This window comes from Leuresthes tenuis, unplaced genomic scaffold, assembly GCF_036924035.1.
Source record: "Leuresthes tenuis unplaced genomic scaffold, fLeuTen1.0.hap1 SCAF_20, whole genome shotgun sequence".
Lineage (NCBI taxonomy): Eukaryota > Metazoa > Chordata > Actinopteri > Atheriniformes > Atherinopsidae > Leuresthes > Leuresthes tenuis.
In genome coordinates, this window is record NW_027325374.1 from 31,494,562 (window position 1) to 31,512,500 (window position 17,939).

A 17,939-nucleotide genomic window follows, 5' to 3' on the forward strand; every position below is an offset into this window, starting at 1 on the left:
GACAGCGGATGTCCATGATGCGGCCGACGGTGTAGGCCAGCTGACTATCCACAACCCGGAGGGGGGTCAGCCAGAGGGCACAACGGACTGGAAGAAACAGGTTTGATTAATGACACATGAAAGTGGAAGGATGTGCATGGAGGTTGGGAGCTTGAGGCGGACAGCGGAAGGGTTGATAATGGTGACTATCTCAAAGGGGTTGATGTATTTTAGTGCCAGTTTCTCTGAGTTGGCCAACCAAACCCGCTGACCAGGGGCCTACTGTGGAGCATGGACACAGTCCTGATCTACTACGCTGGGTTGTGTTTGACTGTGCGCAGCAGGGCTTCACAAGTCTGGGTCCACACACACCGGGCACGCTGAAGGTGATGTTGAACAGAGGGTCCTCCAAATTTCTTTCCTCCTTGAGGAACAGAGATGGTTGGTAACCCAGCGAGGCCTCAAATGGAGTTAATCCCGTGGTAGAGGATGCAAGGGTGTTGTGAGCATATTCAATCCAGGGCAAGTGTCAGCTCCAGGATGGGTTATTGGAAGGATGCAAGGGTGTAGTGTCCCCTTCGAGTCAGACCTTTGGGACAGAACAGCACCCACACCTGAGCATCAGAAGCATCCACCTCCAGAATGAATTGCAGGTCTGGTTTTGGCTGAGTGAGGATGGGTGCCGAGGTGAATCTATCTTTGAGACTGCGCCCCGGGCTCCCAGAAACCTGCACAGCCCCACCTTGCTGTGAGGTGACAGTACTAACCACCACCATGCAGCCACTTGTCAGTGCAAAAATGTAAATGTAAAGCTGTAAAAGTACTTCAAGGATGACTATGATGTTCATATTTTTGTGAAGAGGTAGCTATAAAGGACTTAACATCAGACTTTTATTTAGCTTCCCAATACTGTTTTACATATTTTCATTTCAAAGCCTTCCTCTACAGCTGTACGTTTTTAGCAAAAATCTGTTGACTAACACTTTGCAACTAAAGGCCATTATCATCATGATATACAAACATACTCACTGCACCATATGTCCAGCCTAGCTCTATCTTGTTCATCACCCACAGTTCATGAATGTTTTCAGCAAGTTTCTCCCTAATTCTCTGCAAGTGAGGTGGGAGAACAATCTAAACACACAAACAAAGACAAGTTGTATTTGTTACCTGGAGCATCAGTTTTAAGAATTTTTGACTTGTTTGTTGTTCTAAGTTTAAAAAAACATCCCTCTGTCTCTACCTGGCTGGTGTCCACAGGCGTGGGGGTGAACGCTGCCTGGCTCAAGGTAACAGTGGGGCCCAGCAGTTCTTTGGCTGCAGTCTCGTCCTGACTAGCCTCAAGTTTAAGTTTTTCCCTCGGCAAAACTGCCTCACAGCAAGGAGCATAGCCTGTAGGAGGGAGGAATTTGAATTCCCCATGACGACCGCCAAGGAGGAAACGTACCCTGAAGTATGAGGTATGACAGGATTGAGAGAAATTGATTAATCAAGTTATATTTCAGCAAACACCTACAAATATTAAAGGAAACCAAATCTATACTATATAGGTAGATTTTTTTCTTCAGAAGTTTTCTTTAATTTCTTTCCTTGTTTATTTTGCTTTTATTGTCATCATTTATCTTGTGTAACACTAAGAGCAAGAAACTGTGTATGTCTTATGTGAGTGAATGAGAGAGAGACAAGATAATTATTTGTGCCTGTCTCCGAGTCATCCACTAAAGGTGGGGGACAATTAAAACTCCATGGATCATTGTCTATGACTTGGTAAGCAGGATATTATTGCTCTTATTTCACCTTGCCTTTTCAACATCCCATCTATCCATCTATCCACTTTTCATACCCACATTATCTAATTCAGAGTCAATGGGGCTGGAGATTCTGCCAATTTGTGAGAGGCACACCCTGTACAGGTCACCAGTCCATCACAGGTCCAACGAGAAAAACAACCATGCACACTCTGGGGTCAAGTCAGAATCACTAATTAACCGAGCAAGCATGTTTTGGAAGGTGGGAGGAAGTTGGAGAATCCTGAGAAAACTCACACATGCACAGAGAGAACATGCAAACTCCATACAGAAAGGCCTGGCCAAGATTCAAATGGGGAACACAGATCTTCGCATTATTGACTCAAAGGTTTAATAAGGTACAGATTCTGCAAACAAAGGCATACTGTGTGTTTCATGCAGTGCGTTCTGGGTGGCCCAACATTTGCAGAGGAGTTTGGTGACCTGACCTCCAATTTTCAACATAATTTCAACAACAGTGTGGTACCACTGTGCCTTATCACAATTACCCGTTTTTCACTGTCAATTACCGTCAATTTCCAGTAAAGATTAGGCTAGAACCATATTGGTACATCAGCGCAACTCGCCCGGAATGAAAACAAAGATACCCAACAACCGCGTGTCAGCACTTGTGTTGCTTTGTTTTCGGTCTGTGCTACCACAAAAATGACCAGGATGTAATTGTGGAAGACGGCCTGCCTAAGTGTAAGACATGCCACAAAAAAGTTGTCGTGAAATCAGGCAATACGTCAAATAAGTTTCACCACCTGCGGAATAACCACCCGGCGTTGTACGCCAAAGTAAAGATAAATAGTAACTGGGTTAAGTCATGTCAATGTTTACCTAACATAACAATGAATTCGTAATCATGACATCCCTAGTACCATGCCATGGATGGCCCATCAGCAGCATTTTAATAAGATTCATTATGTCCAATCACTTTGGAAGAGCAGCCATTATCTATCTATCTATACATATATATACATATATAGTTGCCAAAAGTATTGGTAATAGAGAGCCAATACTGAGCTCAGTGATTTTCAGCGTGGTACCATGATAGGATGCCACCTGTGCAACAAGTGTTTAATGAAATTTCGTCACTACTAAATATTCCATAGTCAACTGTCAGTGGTATTATAACAAAGTGGAAACGATTGGGAACAACAGCAGCAACTCAGCCATGAAGTGGTAGGCCACGTAAAATGACAGATGCGCCACGCATGGTGCGTAGAGGTCACCAACTTTCAGCAGAGTCAATCACTACAGACCTCAAAACTTCATGTGGCTTTCAGATTAGCTCAAGAACAGTGCATAGAGAGTTTCATAGAATGGGTTTTCATGGCCGAGCAGGTGCATCCAAGCCATACATCATCAAGTGCAATGCAAAGCGTCAGATGCAGTGGTGTAAAGCACGCCGCCACTGGACTCTACAGCAGTGGAGGCGCGTTCTCTGGAGTGACAAATCATGCTTCTCCATCTGAGAATCTGATGGATGAGTCTAGGTTTGGCAGTTGCCAGGAGAACAGTACTTGTCTGACTGCACTGTACAAGTGTAAAGTTTGGTGGAGGGAGGATTATGGTGTGGGGTTGTTTTTCAGGAGCTGTGCTCAGCCCCTTAGTTCTAGTGAGAGGAACTCTGAATGCTTCAGCATACCAAGAGATTTTGGACAATTTCCTGCTCCCAGCTTTGTGGAAACAGTTTGGGGATGGCCCTTTCCTGTTCGCACCAGTGCACAATGCAAGGTCCATAAAGACATGGATGAGAGATTTGGTGTGGAAAAACTTGACTGACCTGCACAGAGCCCTGACCTCAACCCAATAAAACACCTTTGGAATTGATTAGTCTGTGTCTGACCTCACAAATGTGCTTCTGGAAGAATAGTCAAAATTTCCCATAAACACACTCCTAAACCTTGTGCAAAGCTTGCCCAGAAGAGTTGAAGCAATTACAGTGGCCAAGGGTGGGCCGACGTCATATTAAACCCAATGAATTAAAAATGGGATGTCACTTAAGTTCACATATTGTGTAAAGGCAGATAAGCAAATACCTTTGGCCATATAGTGTATATATAGTGTAAATATAATACTATAGGTATGAAGTTTGAATTTCTGGTATTGTGATTATGGTATTGTGACCTTATATCAATAAGATATTTTTTTAACTGTGAAGGGAAACAAGTATTTCAGAATTAAATAAGCAATTTATTGTTACAACTACTTATTCAAAGAAGCCGTGACTTCTCTTTTAAGTTAACCTAACATGTGATGGGTGCATAAATTATACAAAGCACTGACTTGATCCCTGCAGAGAAGCTGGCCACAGGAAAAAAAAGGCCGTCAGAGTTGAAGTTCTCAAACATGCCCTGAACCGGCTGGCCGTTGATCCTGAAGGAGATACTGGGAACACTGAGGTCCAGGCAGCAGCTCACCACATCCTCTGATTGCAAAAGATGCTGATTGGGCGAGCTAACAGTCCGTGCAATGCAGCCTGCACAGGATTGGTGGAGGGACAGTAAGGATATATTAATTTTGGATTAAAATGTTAGATTGTAACATGTAAACATGTGAGTTTTGATTCTGCTATCTGGGGCTCTCCGACTAAAATCTTGGCATGCGTTTGTGTTACATATAACCATGGTATATGTAGAAATACAGGGTCATGATGGTTGTATCATTTTTTATTCAAAATATGTAGAACTGCTCGGTAACAGCATGATGTAGGTGGTAGTTTTTTGTGACATTTTGTGATTTACCTATTCTAAAGAGCAGACTATCAAAAAAATTAAAATACATACATACGTTCACAGTTTGAACATATCTACAGTCCCAGTGAGACCCTCATTTCTTTGTATATTGAGACATAAGGTGAAGCAATTTATTGAAAAATGTGTAAACATAAATGTAAATACAGCATATAAGGCAACAAAAGAAATTTTACAATTTCAATAAGCTTGAAAGTTGATGTGTTAATCTTTGCCATGGTCTAAAGGTCGTTTCTGATAGGGCTTTGGTAAACAGTAGTGCAGTGTATGTAGTAAAACTATAAAACTAGTAGTAGTAAAGTAGTAAAGTAGTAGTAAAACTATATAAAGAAATGAGGGGTAGCTTTAGGAAATTGCACAGTACTGCAGTACATATTCATACAAACACATGTACATGCAAGGATATAATAACCTGACATACCCATGTTCATATGTAGATTACAAACTATAAGTTTAGCTGGTTATTACAAAGACTATTAAGAATCACCCATACCTATTAAGTACAACACCGTCACTTCTCTCTTAATACATGCATACTGTGTGCACACTCTGCTCACCTGACCAAAGATGAAGACCATCAAAGCCATATGAGTAGAGGTCATCACCCACCCCATTGCCTCCCCAGCCTTCCCCTCCACTGGGGTAGGGTGCGTAGCCGGTGGTGTTGGCCCAGCCCACCCTAAGATGAGTTGCCTCTGCTGTGACAAATGGCACAGCCTGGTCTACAATAAGCTCATAGTACCACTTTTTGTACTGGGCAGAGCCATCACTGACACCCAGGAAGATGTTGGGGCGCATGCTGTTGGGAGAAATTCAAAAGATACATCGCTGAATAGGCAAGTATGACGACATACTGAGTGCTACTCACCATTACAAGTGTGTGTGTGTGTGTGTGTGTGTGTGTATGTAAAAAAGCGTCCAGCCATACCACTTTTTCGGTAAACGTCTGGCTTCTAGCTTCCTCTGCTTGCTTTGCTTATTCTATTGATTCTATGCTGATTTTCCCCTTTTTCCATGTAAGCCTACCTGCGATAGCTTCTTGACACTTATAAATCTCTGGGATTAAAGTGTTTTTAACAGAAACAGCAAATTTTTTTGTAGTTCTTTATCTTCAGCGCTCCGTGTGTTCTTCGCTTAAAGTAAATGGACTGTGTGGAAATGAAACAACCTTGCCATTGATTCAAAACAGTGGAGATGAGCAAGCTAACACACAGCTAAGGAGCACAGATAACACAGTCAAGAAAGCAGACTGTGTGCATTTTAATAATAAATCAACAAATAATAATTCTCCCTGGAACTGTCTCGGTGCAAAACCAAAAAGCAAATCATGTCTCCTGGAAATGGGAGGACGTGAAACCAACTGGCCTTCACTTCCTATGAGACAGAGGAGCTCTTCTACAGGGAGTACATGGGAGGAAACAGGACTGAACATGAATGGGAAGGTTAACAACAAACCTCCAAAACAACAAAGTGTGAAACTGCAGAACTCCTATCGAAGGACTCAGGATTTCTATTGGATGACCATCCATCCCAAAGCAGCAAGGCAAGGACTGAAAACCTGTTAAAAAGTAAAAGGCCACAGGGAAAGCTAAAGGCTGGACCTGAAACTCTGATTCTGGGTGACTCTGCTGTAAAGGATGTACAAAGAAAGTGCAGTAAGAACACTAAAGTCCTCTGCTTTCCTAGGGATATGGTTAACGATCTGAAGAAGAGAATTATTGAAATTCCAGATGAATATCCAACTGTGACAAACATTGTTCTGCATATAGGGTCAAACAATGTGTCCAAGCAACAATCTGAGGGACTTTATTGGATTATCAAAAACACAGAGAGCTCGCTGAATGCAATTGTATTCATCAGTGGACCTGTACCACCCGTCAGAGGAAGAGAGGAAAGATTCAGCAGGTTGTTAGCACTGAATAAATGGCTTTTATTGGCATGTGCTGACCACTCAGCTCATTTTACTAATAATTTTAACATTTGTTTGGGAACGCAGGCATCTTTTTAAGACAAATTGATGTCATTTTAACAAGTCAGGGTTGAAACTGTTCACCTCCATCATATTTTATTTCCTACATCATCCAGCTGTGCTCGGTGCCAAGAATGAGATAAACGAGGAGTTATCTCAGAGAGGAACAAACAAATCCCAGCAGAAATGTTGAGGAGGAACTCCATCTGTCCCTACCCGAGAAGAGCTTCGGAAAGGAGAGACATCAGAGGCAAGCCAAACGGTCAACAAACTACATTTATCAAGTCACTACACATGCATCTATATGTGCATCTCATCCCTCCTTTCTATCCCCAGTGTGTGTGTGTGTGTGTGTGTGTGTGTGTGTGTGTGAGTGCTTCTATGTATACCTGCTTACGTGGTTAATTAGACAAGTCTGCAGTAGCAGATCTCTTCCTGGTAGCAGGTTGTCACAGATCAGGTTCTGGTTGGAGCGCACTGCCACGCCATGACACACGCAAAGTGAGCACAACACATCTAGAACCTAAATAGTATGCACAAAGAGAGAAAATGTTATTGTTACAATATAAACAGACACGTGTAAACATATAGTGGTGCAAAGATTAAATGTCAAGCTTCTTGAGACACTGGATTGATTTGGTAGGCAACAGCTCTGTATCATACAGAGTATCCTTTGCCTTGAGAAATAATAAGTACTCACCCCTTGAGTGCCCAATGAGTCAATGAGTGCCCAACATAAACAGGGTACAATATTCAGTATTTTACCTTATGGATAAAGAGCAAAGACAGCTTGAGCATCTAGCACACAAGTCGAAGCCTCCTAACTGTGCTTGTCATTCCTCAATTCCCATTATATTCAGATATCTCAGCTTAATTAACAGACGTCTATAAGAATAGAGGAATGCCACCATCAATTAAACCTCCCTAAGACAAAATATTTGGTCATACCAGCTTGGCAGTCAATTCGTAAGAAGATTAATATGAAAATTACATGTATGCCAATGTTTGTGACCAAATGTCTTTCTCTGACCATGTTGTCTGTATGTAGGCCATGCTGCTTCTTTACACTTTGCAATTTCTTCCTCTTATGCATCATCCACTTTGCTCATACTCTGAGTTTTTGTTAGAATTCTCAGACTTTTTAAACATTTTTTGTCTTATACTTTTGAGTGCTTGTAGTCAGTAAGCTTAAATTTCATATAGATGCTGAAAATGATGGCTTAAAAACAACTGACTCTTCTCAAAATTTACACACACTCACTGTCATTGTCATATTCTTGATCTTGTTTTGATATTTGGCACTGACAGGTAACAATAAACAGTAGCAGAATTATAAACCTGACCATTTAGAAAAACAGGATTAACTGAATGCAATACAGTAGGAATGACTGTATTGATAGTACTGATAATGATCTCCCTATTAGTATGTTACATTATATCCATTCTGAGGAGGTGGTTGCTGCAATTGAGTTCAGACAAAGAGTGGAAGCAGCCAGACTGCAGCTGACCTTGCGAGGCCTGGTCTGAGGACCAATGCATGGAAGAATTGGCCAGCGAACGAAGGTTGCCAATGAACTGTTCACAAAATTCTTTCCTTATGTGTAGAACCAAATGTAGCCTAAAAGGGGGAGGAGGTGGTAAAGACCTCTTTCATGGAAGTGAAGTGCTGGTACGGTTGACAGGACTATACTGGATGAGCTGAATTACATCGCATTATTATTATTGTTTGATTTTTCCTGATTTTCTGTATTGTACATGGTACAAAACTGTGGTTTATTCATTTGGTATTGTTTTTCTGTATTAATTTTATGTTTATTATCAGTCATAACTAATTACACATATGTCCATTGCCATTCGTGTGAGTCAACTGTTGGGAGTGTGACCTTTGATACTGAGGGAGTAATTAAGTGGTCGGTCGCCAAGTGGGGATGGGGCCATAGGAGAATATTCCCGTGAATAAGAACATGAGTTACAAAAGTAGCGGGTTTTTCGCTCCGATGCACTGCGAACAGTGGACGATCTTAACAGCAATGTCAAAGGTCTAAAATGATTGCTGGATTCAATATTATTTGTACGAGATGATGAGTTTTTACAATGTTTAATTTTTTGGTTCAGGATAGAGGGCTGCATTGGGATTGGGTCCCATGGGACCCACCTCAAATCTCGGACTGTCTGAACTTTGCTGCAGACGGCAAGAAAAAAAAACAAAAACACTGCGGGTTCGGGATGCAGTGTTGCCAGGTCACGTGTACGATAATTATCGTATTTGTATGATAATTTTGCCCTGTGTACGATGTATATCAATAATCCCAAAAAAGGCCACATATATGATAATTTGACCATTCTGTGAATGTGTGGTTGTAATCGGTTGTAATCAGCCTGTCGCAACTGATTTCTTTTTTAACCCTGAAGGCATTTCCAATGCCATGTGACAAGTTTCAAGCCAATCATGCTTTTCTATGTACGCTACGAGTGACGTGCATGCGTTTGCCTTTGAAGTTCCTAACAGTAGGTGGCCTCCAGGCCTCATGATTTGGCTCATTAGTTCCCACTCGTCATTGTTTACGTTGTTTACATTTAGCCTAACGCAACTGCTGATGCAAAGCCGAGTTAGATGCTATTCAACACTAAACTGACTATAGCGCATCAATAGACTTGTTACTTTGGTTATGACGGGTATACGATAATTTCCCTCAAAATACAATAATTTTATGTCTCTGGTACAATAATACTACATTTCTAACCTGGCAACACTGTCGGGATGTATCCTAGCGACAGGATGTCAAGAAATGATGTGGAAAGGAAGCTCAATTACATATCAAGGCATTCTATTATTGTTCGGGCATAAATTCTCAAAGTTTTGCGGGTGCAGGCGAGAGTGGTCAGAAATTTAGCGGGAGTGGGCGGGAGCGGGATGAAGAAAACAGTCCCGCGCAGGGCTCTAATTCAGGGTGTATAATGATTTGCCATTTAAGGGGATTTTTGGCTTTCATATTTTAATGTGACAGTAATTTTTAGTGTAGTCATTTCATTATTCAGTATTCATTCAGTATTTGTTATGAGGTGTGAATGGCGATCGCCCTCTTCTTCACAGGCCCAGGTTTTGCTGACGTGTCCGCCACTCCACCTCCTGGTGACGGGGTTCGGCGTCACTGGAATAACTCACAAGCTTTCTTGCTTGTTGCTTTGTGGAGCTATTTGTTGTGCCCCATTGCTCCCCACATGTGTGTTCAGTGCCCAAAAAAAATACATTCTGTACAGATCTTTACAACCGAGCCCACATTGCCAGTGATGTCACATTCTCCATAACTACCCAACCCAAACTCACAGACTAGTAGGTGTGCACCCCTAATAGTCAGCAGACTGTAGCTCTAGTGAATGAGGGACGGGTTCACTCCGTCATATCATCTACCCTCTCCCCTAGGTTGATGGCAACCCAGATGGCAACCTGGATAAATAGTCAGCCACCATGTTGATCTTTCCTACCCGATGCCGATTGATAAACTGGAAAGGTTGTAACACGAGATACCACCGAGTTAAGCGACTGTTATTGTCTTTCATGGAACTAATCCATGTCAGGGCATGACGGTCTGTCACCAGATCAAACTCTCATCCCAACAGATAATAGCGGAAGCTCTCCAAAGCCCATTTCATGGCCAGCCCCTCCTTCTCTATGGTTGAGTAGCTGGTCTCTCTAGGCACTAGCTTTCAGCTCAGGTACAGGATCGGTTGTTCAGCGCCCTCCTCTCCTTGGGCTAATACTGCCCCGATACCCACTGCTGATGCATCCACCTGCACCAAGAATCATTGGTCAAAATCAGAGCTGCGCAGAACTGGGGATGAGCACAGGTGATTCTTAAGAGTGTCAAACGCATGCAGCACTCCAAAGAACAGGATTTGGTAAATGGTAAATGGACTGGTACTTGTATAGCGCTTTTCTAGTCTAACTGACCACTCAAAGCGCTTCACTACATGCCGCATTCACCCCACTCACACACATTCATACAGCACGTCTTAAGATTCTTAACTACGTGCTTTTTCTAATCATTCACACATTCATACCCCCAATGATACACTGGGAGGCAACGTGGGGTTCAGTGTCTTGCCCAAGGATGCTTCGACATGTTTCCTGGGGAAGCCAGAGTCGAACCACCGACCTTCCGATTGGTGCCCATTCACATTTGGCAATGTTGAAAGTGAGTCCAGCCTGTTTGATGGCTCCAAGTACTCTCTCCAGATGGTGCGGGTGATCGGCCCAAGAGGGACTGAAGATTACAACGTCATCCAAGCAGGCGGCGCTGCAGTCCTCGCATCCTTGGAGCACTCGGTCCATGAGCCTTTGGAACGTGGCTGGGCATGGAGTCCAAAGGGCATCACCGTGAACTGGTAATGTCCAGTAGGTGTCCGAAAGGCGGTGTAAGGCCGGCAGGACGGATCCAATGGCACCTGCCAGTACCCATTACATAGGACCAATGTTGTAATGTACTGGGCCGATCCAATGCGTTTGAGTAGGTCATCTATCTGGGGCATTGTATAGGCATCGAACCAATACAGGGTTGTAACGATCCATCCTTCTTTGTTAGTAACACCAGCGGGCTGCACCATTCAGAGTCGGACTGCTCGATAACTCCCATTTCCAACATCGTGGTAATTTCGTTTTTCAGTTTCCCCACCAGCTGTTGTGGTACCTGATATGGCCGTTGCGGGAAGGGTTGATCTTTCTTTAGCCTGATGACGAGCTGGGTCACTGTGGTTCTGCCCGGTCTGGCTCCAAACAGGTTTGGCATGGTCCAGAATACCTGCCATATTTGTTCTACTTACTTGGGAGGCAGGTGAGCCAGCTCTGGCGTGGTTGACTGGGTCACGATGTCCCAACCAGAATTTTCCTGCTCCATCTCAGATTTCTGCACCACCAGGCCCACTGTAGCTGTCAGGCCCCGAGGCTCTTTCCATACTTTAAGGAGACTGATGTGGTAGGTCTGCTTCTGCTTTTTTTTTCTCTGGATGATGGACCTCATACTTTACCGGGCCCATCTTCCGGGTAACAACGTATGGTCCTTGCCATTTGGTCAAAAGTTTGCTGGTGGAAGATGGGAGTAACAATAATACCTTCTGACCTGGTTGAAGCTCACAATGTCGGGCTTTCTGGTCATACCAGGTATTCTGGCTTTCTTGTGCATCCAGCATATTTCTTTCAGCCTCATCCTGATACCCCTGATAGGCCCTCTCGCATTTCCAAGATGAATTGGACCACCCCTTTCTCTTCAGTCTGGCACTCTGGTCCTTCCCAGCCTTTGTGATGTAAATCCAATGAGCCTTGGACGCCCCAAACGTACAGGAGCTCGAACGGGGGAAATCCTGTAGAGTCTTGCGGTACTTCCCTATAGGCGAACAGTAGAAACCGTCGGTGCCAGTCTTTCCTGGTATCGGCAACAAATTTTTGTAGCATAACGCTTCAGCGTTTGATTAAACTGCTCCACTAAACCATCGGTCTGTGGTTGGTACGGTGTGGTTTTTAGTGCCGTAATGCCCGGTTGTGTGTGAAACTGTTGCATGAGCCGTGATGTGAAGTTGGTGCCTTGATCGATGAGGATTTCATCAGGGATTCCTGATGAAAAAACAATTCCACCAGAGCATGAACGACCGCTGAAGTTGTGATGGTCTGCAGAGGGAGGGCTTCTGGGTAACGGGTGGCGTAGACACACACGACGAAGATGTACTGTTGACCTTGGCTGCTTTTTGCCAATGGTCCAATAATGTCCATTGCAATTCTCCGGAATGGTGTTGAGATAACGGGAAGTGGATGTAGACGTGCCCCATGCGGGGTATGCATGTTTTTTTATCAGACAGGACATGTCATGCAATATTGGTGAATGTCAGTATTCATGCCCGGCCAAAAGAAACAAACTCACATGCATGTACGTTTTATGGCGGCCCAAATATCCAGCCCACGGGACTGTTTGTGCCAAGTACATCACAATCATTCTGCCGGCTACCGGGATGACCAAATGATTAAGTGTCAGTTTTCATATACAATAATCCCTTATCCACTACAAAAGTCTTTTCCACCATGGCTACTCATCCCCACATCCCTCACTTTTTCCCCACAAAGGTTTCAATGTAACATCATTTCTCTGCAACTCATTGATGTTGTCTGGCACAGTCCACATTTTATCAGTAGTCAAACCAGATACACTCTTTCCTGTTATTCCCAGATGGTTTTCAAAACAACGCTGGCGTCGTGATTTCTTTGGCCCCTTAGTGCCACCTTCGCACAGACTATGATCCATATCTGGGAGAGGTTGAACACTGGCTCTCGCCTGGGCTCGGGTAAACACAGGACACACAATACCGTCATTTTTACCAGTGTCAACGTTAGTAGTTGTAGCATCATTAGCCTTAGGGCTCATCGAGTTAGCTGTCCATACAATTTCCTCAGTGTTGCCATAATCTAATGCGCTGATGGAAGCCAGTCGCTGGTTGATTAGCGACATTGGTTGGTTTACAGCACTCAACAGCACCCCTATGAGGAAATCCACACCTCACCTAGATGAACAGGCACAGCTGTTGTCTGGAGGACGTGAGAAGAGTCAACGCACGAAAGGCAGCGGGCTCCGATAATATACCGGGACGGGTGTTCAAAGACTGTGCTGACCAGCTGGCTCACGTCCTCACAGATCTATTCAACACCTAACTGACCCATGCTGTCGTCCCATCCTGTTTCAAGACTGCCATCATAATACCAGTGCCCAAAAAACCCACAATTTCATCCCTCAATGATTACCACCCGATCACATTCACTCCCATCATGATGAAGTGCTTCAAGAGGCTGGTGAAGGACCACATCATCTCCAAAATCCCACTGCTCTTCACCCTGATGACCCACGACTGCTGTGCCAGGTTGAGTGTGCACCACATCATTAAGTATGCGGATGACACAACAGTGGTGGTTCTCATCAGGGACAACAACGAACTGGCCTACAGAGAGGAGGTGAAACACCTGGTGGACTGGTGTGACATGAACAATTTAATCCTGAATGTCAACAAAACAAAAGAGATCTTCATTGACTTCAGGAAAAAACACCCCCGTCACACCCCCCTTCTCATCAATGACATCGCAGTGGAGCGGGTCTGCAGCACCAAATTCCTGGGGGTGCAGCTCACAGACACTGACCTGGTCCCTTCACACCTCTGCTATTGTGAAAAGAGTACAGCGGCGTCTGCACTTCTTCCGTCGGATGAGAAGAGCAAGCCTTACCCCTCCCATCTTCACCACTTTCTACTGAGGGACAACAGAGAGCATACTGACCAGCTGCATCTCTGTCTGGTTTGGGGCCTGCAATGCCTCAGACTGGAAATGTGTAGAGAGAGTGGTGAGGACAGCGGAGAGGATCATCGGGACTGCACTCCATGACACTGCTTGCGGATGCTGGCTGACCAGGCCTCAGTCAACCATCAAAGACCCCTTCCACCCCAATCATGGACTGTATCCCATGTTGCCCTCTAGTAAGAGGTTCAGCAGCATCAAAAGCAGAACAGCCAGATTCCACAACAGCTTAATCCCCCACGCCATAAGACTTCTAAATTCCCAACAACCCCCCTCCATACATGACACTAGTCACTTTACATGGACACTGTGAACGCTATTGCTCTATTCATACTGTCTATTCACTGTTATAATACATCCACTGCCATATATAATTTTCTGTTAGATGCTACATTTCTGTAAATAAGTCATATCTTTTTTCAATTTCTTTTATATTTGATATACTTTATATTTATACTGATTCATTTGTCTTCTGTTTTCTTGGAGCCTTGCTACGTAATCTCACTCAAATGTACATGTACGTCTGTCTAAGTCTAACCACAATCCCATAACTGACCATATTTGAGATACCTGACCTGTGTTCTCTACCATAACTCAGTTTCTCCTTAACATATACGTATGTGGCTCTGACACAATGACAATAAGGATAGTCATTCATTTTGCAGAACATTTGTCTTGTAGACTGCTACAGTGGGCTCAACATTTGTTTGCAAACAACTTATCTGTTGGCAAGGAGAACAAATCTTTAAAAACATCTTAAGTAAAAGGAGAAGTCAAATCATTAACATAGCTTTGAAATCTGCACAAAGTCTCTCGAATTCCCTGTTTTTTGGAAAAAAGCTTTGTGGAAAATCTCAACAAATACAAAATACACACAGTATGAGCAGAGCTGCTGCAACTTGCTACCACTGTAGTGTTCACATTCTGAGGAGCCGGTACCCCAGGAAAGCTTTACATGTAGCTACCCTCACCCAAGTAGGTCAAGACAGCTGGTCTCCATTCCTGACTGAACTGTTTTTTCCAATGTGCTCTCCCACTGGCTCTCCTCAAGGGTGCTGCTTGTCGCCCCTCCTCTTTATTTTGTATACTAACAAGTGCCGTAGCAGCTTCAGTAACAAACACCTCTTAAAGTTTGCTTATGAAATGGTTATTATTAGTCTTCTTCAGGGGGATGAGCAGGACCATGGGCCTACTGTAGATTACTTTGTAGCTTGGTATTAGTTCTCTCGAGCTAAATGTGTCGAAAACCAAAGACATGTTATTTTGCAGATGTTGAGATGGTGGAGAGCTATAAATATCTTGGTGAGAACCTTCCATGTTTCCTTTGAGATTATGACTCTCTTTTACAGAACTTGTTCTGTTTTAACCATTTGTATGGTTGCATGGTTTGGAAACCTGAACTTGTCCAATATGAATCGTCTTGTTTGGCTTGTTAAAATTGCTGGAAAAATCTTAGGAAGTCAGCAGGCCGGTATTATGTCCATTTATATCAGACAGGTCTTGAGAATGGCTAATGCTATTCTGGATTGTCCTAATCATCCACTTCTAAACGAGTTTGAGATTTTGCCCTCAGGTCGTCGTTTTAGGGCTAAAAGACTTCAGGTTTCATTCATTCCCCTGCCATTTATTTACTTAATGGCAAGTAGCTGTCAAGGTTTAAGTTTTGATTATTGTTATGTTCCAGGTTCTTCATGTTTTCAGGTTCTTTGTTATGTTTCTGGTCATGTTTTTCCCCCTGTCACTCAGTCTCACTCAAGTCACCTGTTTCTGTTTACAGCTGCACGTCATCACCAATCACCTTCCCCCAGTATATAGTTTCCAGGTTCCCATCATTCATTGCAGAATCCTCACTTTCCCTTCCATGCTCACGCTGAAAGTTAAGTCTGGTTATGCCTCATAGTCTCAGTGTCATAGTAGTCTTGTTTTGCTATAGTCTTGTCTCATTTGTTTATTTTTCATAGTCTCGTTTTGTCTTGGTTATTTTTGCCACAGTTAAATTTTGATTATCCGGCTCAGCCGCGCTTTCTATTTTGGCTTTGTGCCTTTTTGTGTTTGGAATTAACCTTTTGTGTTGTTGAGAAGTCTGCATCTGGGTCCTACCTTCCTCCATCATCGCACATGACAGTAGCCCCTGGATTACTCTAGTTCCTTTGCACTGCTATTGCTTGTGCAAATAAGCAATCTATACATTTGCACTTTTCGTAATTCTTAGAAGTAGTTCCCATTTTTGGTAGGCGCTCTAGACTGAACATTTGCTAATGAGTTTGTACATGTGTATGATGCTTCTTATATTGTGTTGTTTTTGTAACGGGTGGTGTATGGACCCAATTGCAGTACAAAGGAGTCAGAAGACAGTGGTAAAAAGTTCAAGGCTTTACTGAAACTCTGGCAGACAGACAAACGGTTTAGAAACCAGGAATCAGGAGAGGAGAGGCAAAGTTCTTGGTCAGGGACAGAAGGCTGGGTCGAATTACCAGGAGGCAGACAAAGCAGGGAATCAGGGACAAAACTCGGAAGAACCCGAGAACTCCCCATCCTCAGGTTGTGAGGAAGGCGAGTTCACCGGTGGGTCCACTGCCTCCTCCTCCGACAGGGAGTCCTCCCACTGGTCCGGGGCAGTGGAAGGGCCAGCAGCAGGCGTCCTATAGCGAGGGCCCCTGCCGATGTTGCTGGGGGAGGGCTGGTCCGGATGTTGCTGGTGAAAGACTTGGATAAGACCCCTGTCCAAAATGTGTTGAGCAGGAACCCAGAATCTTTCCTCCGGACCGTAGCCCTCCCAGTCGACGAGGTACTGGCAGCCACTTCCACGTCGGCGAGAGCGAATGATGCGGCGCACTTCATATGTGAGTCCCCCTTCAATGAGACGAGGGGGGGGTGGGGGTGGAGCAGCAGGCACCAGCGGGCTCTCGTTGACCGGCTTGACCTTGGACACATGGAATGTCGGGTGCACCCACATAGACCGAGGGAGTTTGAGCCGGACTGCCACAGGATTGATGACCTTCTCGATAGTGAAGGGCCCAACAAACTTGGGAGCCAGCTTGTTGGATTCCACACGCAGAGGAAGGTCACGGGTGGAGAGCCAAACCTTCTGGCCCACCTGGTATTGTGGAGTTTGAGAGCGATGACGGTTGGCTGCTGAGGAGTACCGGTCTGCCGCCTTCAGGAGGGAGGCCCTAGCATGGCTCCAGGTCCGACGACAGCGACGGATGAAGGCTTGAACTGAAGGGCAAGAGGCCTCCCCTTCCAGGACTGGGAAGAGAGGAGGCTGGTAACCGTAGGCACACTGGAAAGGAGACAAACCGGTGGCGGAGCTGGTAAGGGTGTTGTGGGCATATTCCACCCACAACAGATGCTGGGACCAAGAGGATGGGTTCTGTGACACCATACACCAGAGGGCCGTCTCCATTTCTTGGTTCTTCCTCTCAGTCTGGCCATTAGATTGCGGGTGGTACCCGGATGACAAACTGGCCGTGGCTCCCAAGAGGCTGCAGAACTCCCGCCAGAACACTGATGAAAACTGGGGCCCTCTGTCCGAGACTACATCAACAGGAATCCCATGAAGGCGGAAGACGTGGTTGAGGAGCAGCTGGGCTGTCTCTTTAGCTGACGGGAGCCTAGGCAAGGACACAAAGTGTGCCATCTTAGAGAAGCGGTCCACAATGGTAAGAATAGCCGCCTGTCACGAAGTCCACTGAAATGTGGGACCAGGGGCGATGTGGCACTGGGAGAGGCTGCAGGAGGCCGAATGGTGCTTGACGCGATGTTTTATTCCGATTGCAGATCTGGCAGGCTTTGACATACTCCCGGGTGTCCTCCTGTAACGTGGCCCACCAGAAACGTTGTAGAAGGACCTCCCGGGTTCTCTGGATCCCAGGATGGCAGGTCAACTTAGAACCATGGGCCCACTGGAGTACATCCGACCTCAGAGCTGCAGGCACGAATAAACATCCAGTAGGGCAGGCACTAGGACCAGGCTGACCCTCTGTGGCAGCTCTTACTTTCTCCTCAATTTCCCAAGTCAGGGATGCCACAACACACAGGGACGGAAGGATGGCGTCAGGAGCACTGGTGCCATCATCCTCGCTCTGGAACTGACGTGATAGAGCGTCAGGTTT

General features: G+C 44.8%; 1 protein-coding gene across 8 annotated transcripts in view; it reads right to left on the reverse strand.

Moving 5' to 3' along the window:
* The window catches only part of ryr2a (ryanodine receptor 2a (cardiac)), a 388,615-nt gene that overhangs the window by 253,257 nt on the left and 117,419 nt on the right, over nt 1-17,939 (reverse strand). For all 8 annotated transcript variants that reach the window (XM_072372753.1, XM_072372750.1, XM_072372751.1 and 5 more), the window contains exons 17-21: nt 6,887-7,020; nt 5,086-5,327; nt 4,062-4,254; nt 1,223-1,427; nt 1,009-1,113 (exon numbers count right to left, since the gene is read on the reverse strand). In XM_072372753.1, coding sequence (XP_072228854.1) covers nt 1,009-1,113; nt 1,223-1,427; nt 4,062-4,254; nt 5,086-5,327; nt 6,887-7,020 — 879 coding nt within the window. The remainder of the gene's footprint in view (nt 1-1,008; nt 1,114-1,222; nt 1,428-4,061; nt 4,255-5,085; nt 5,328-6,886; nt 7,021-17,939) is intronic.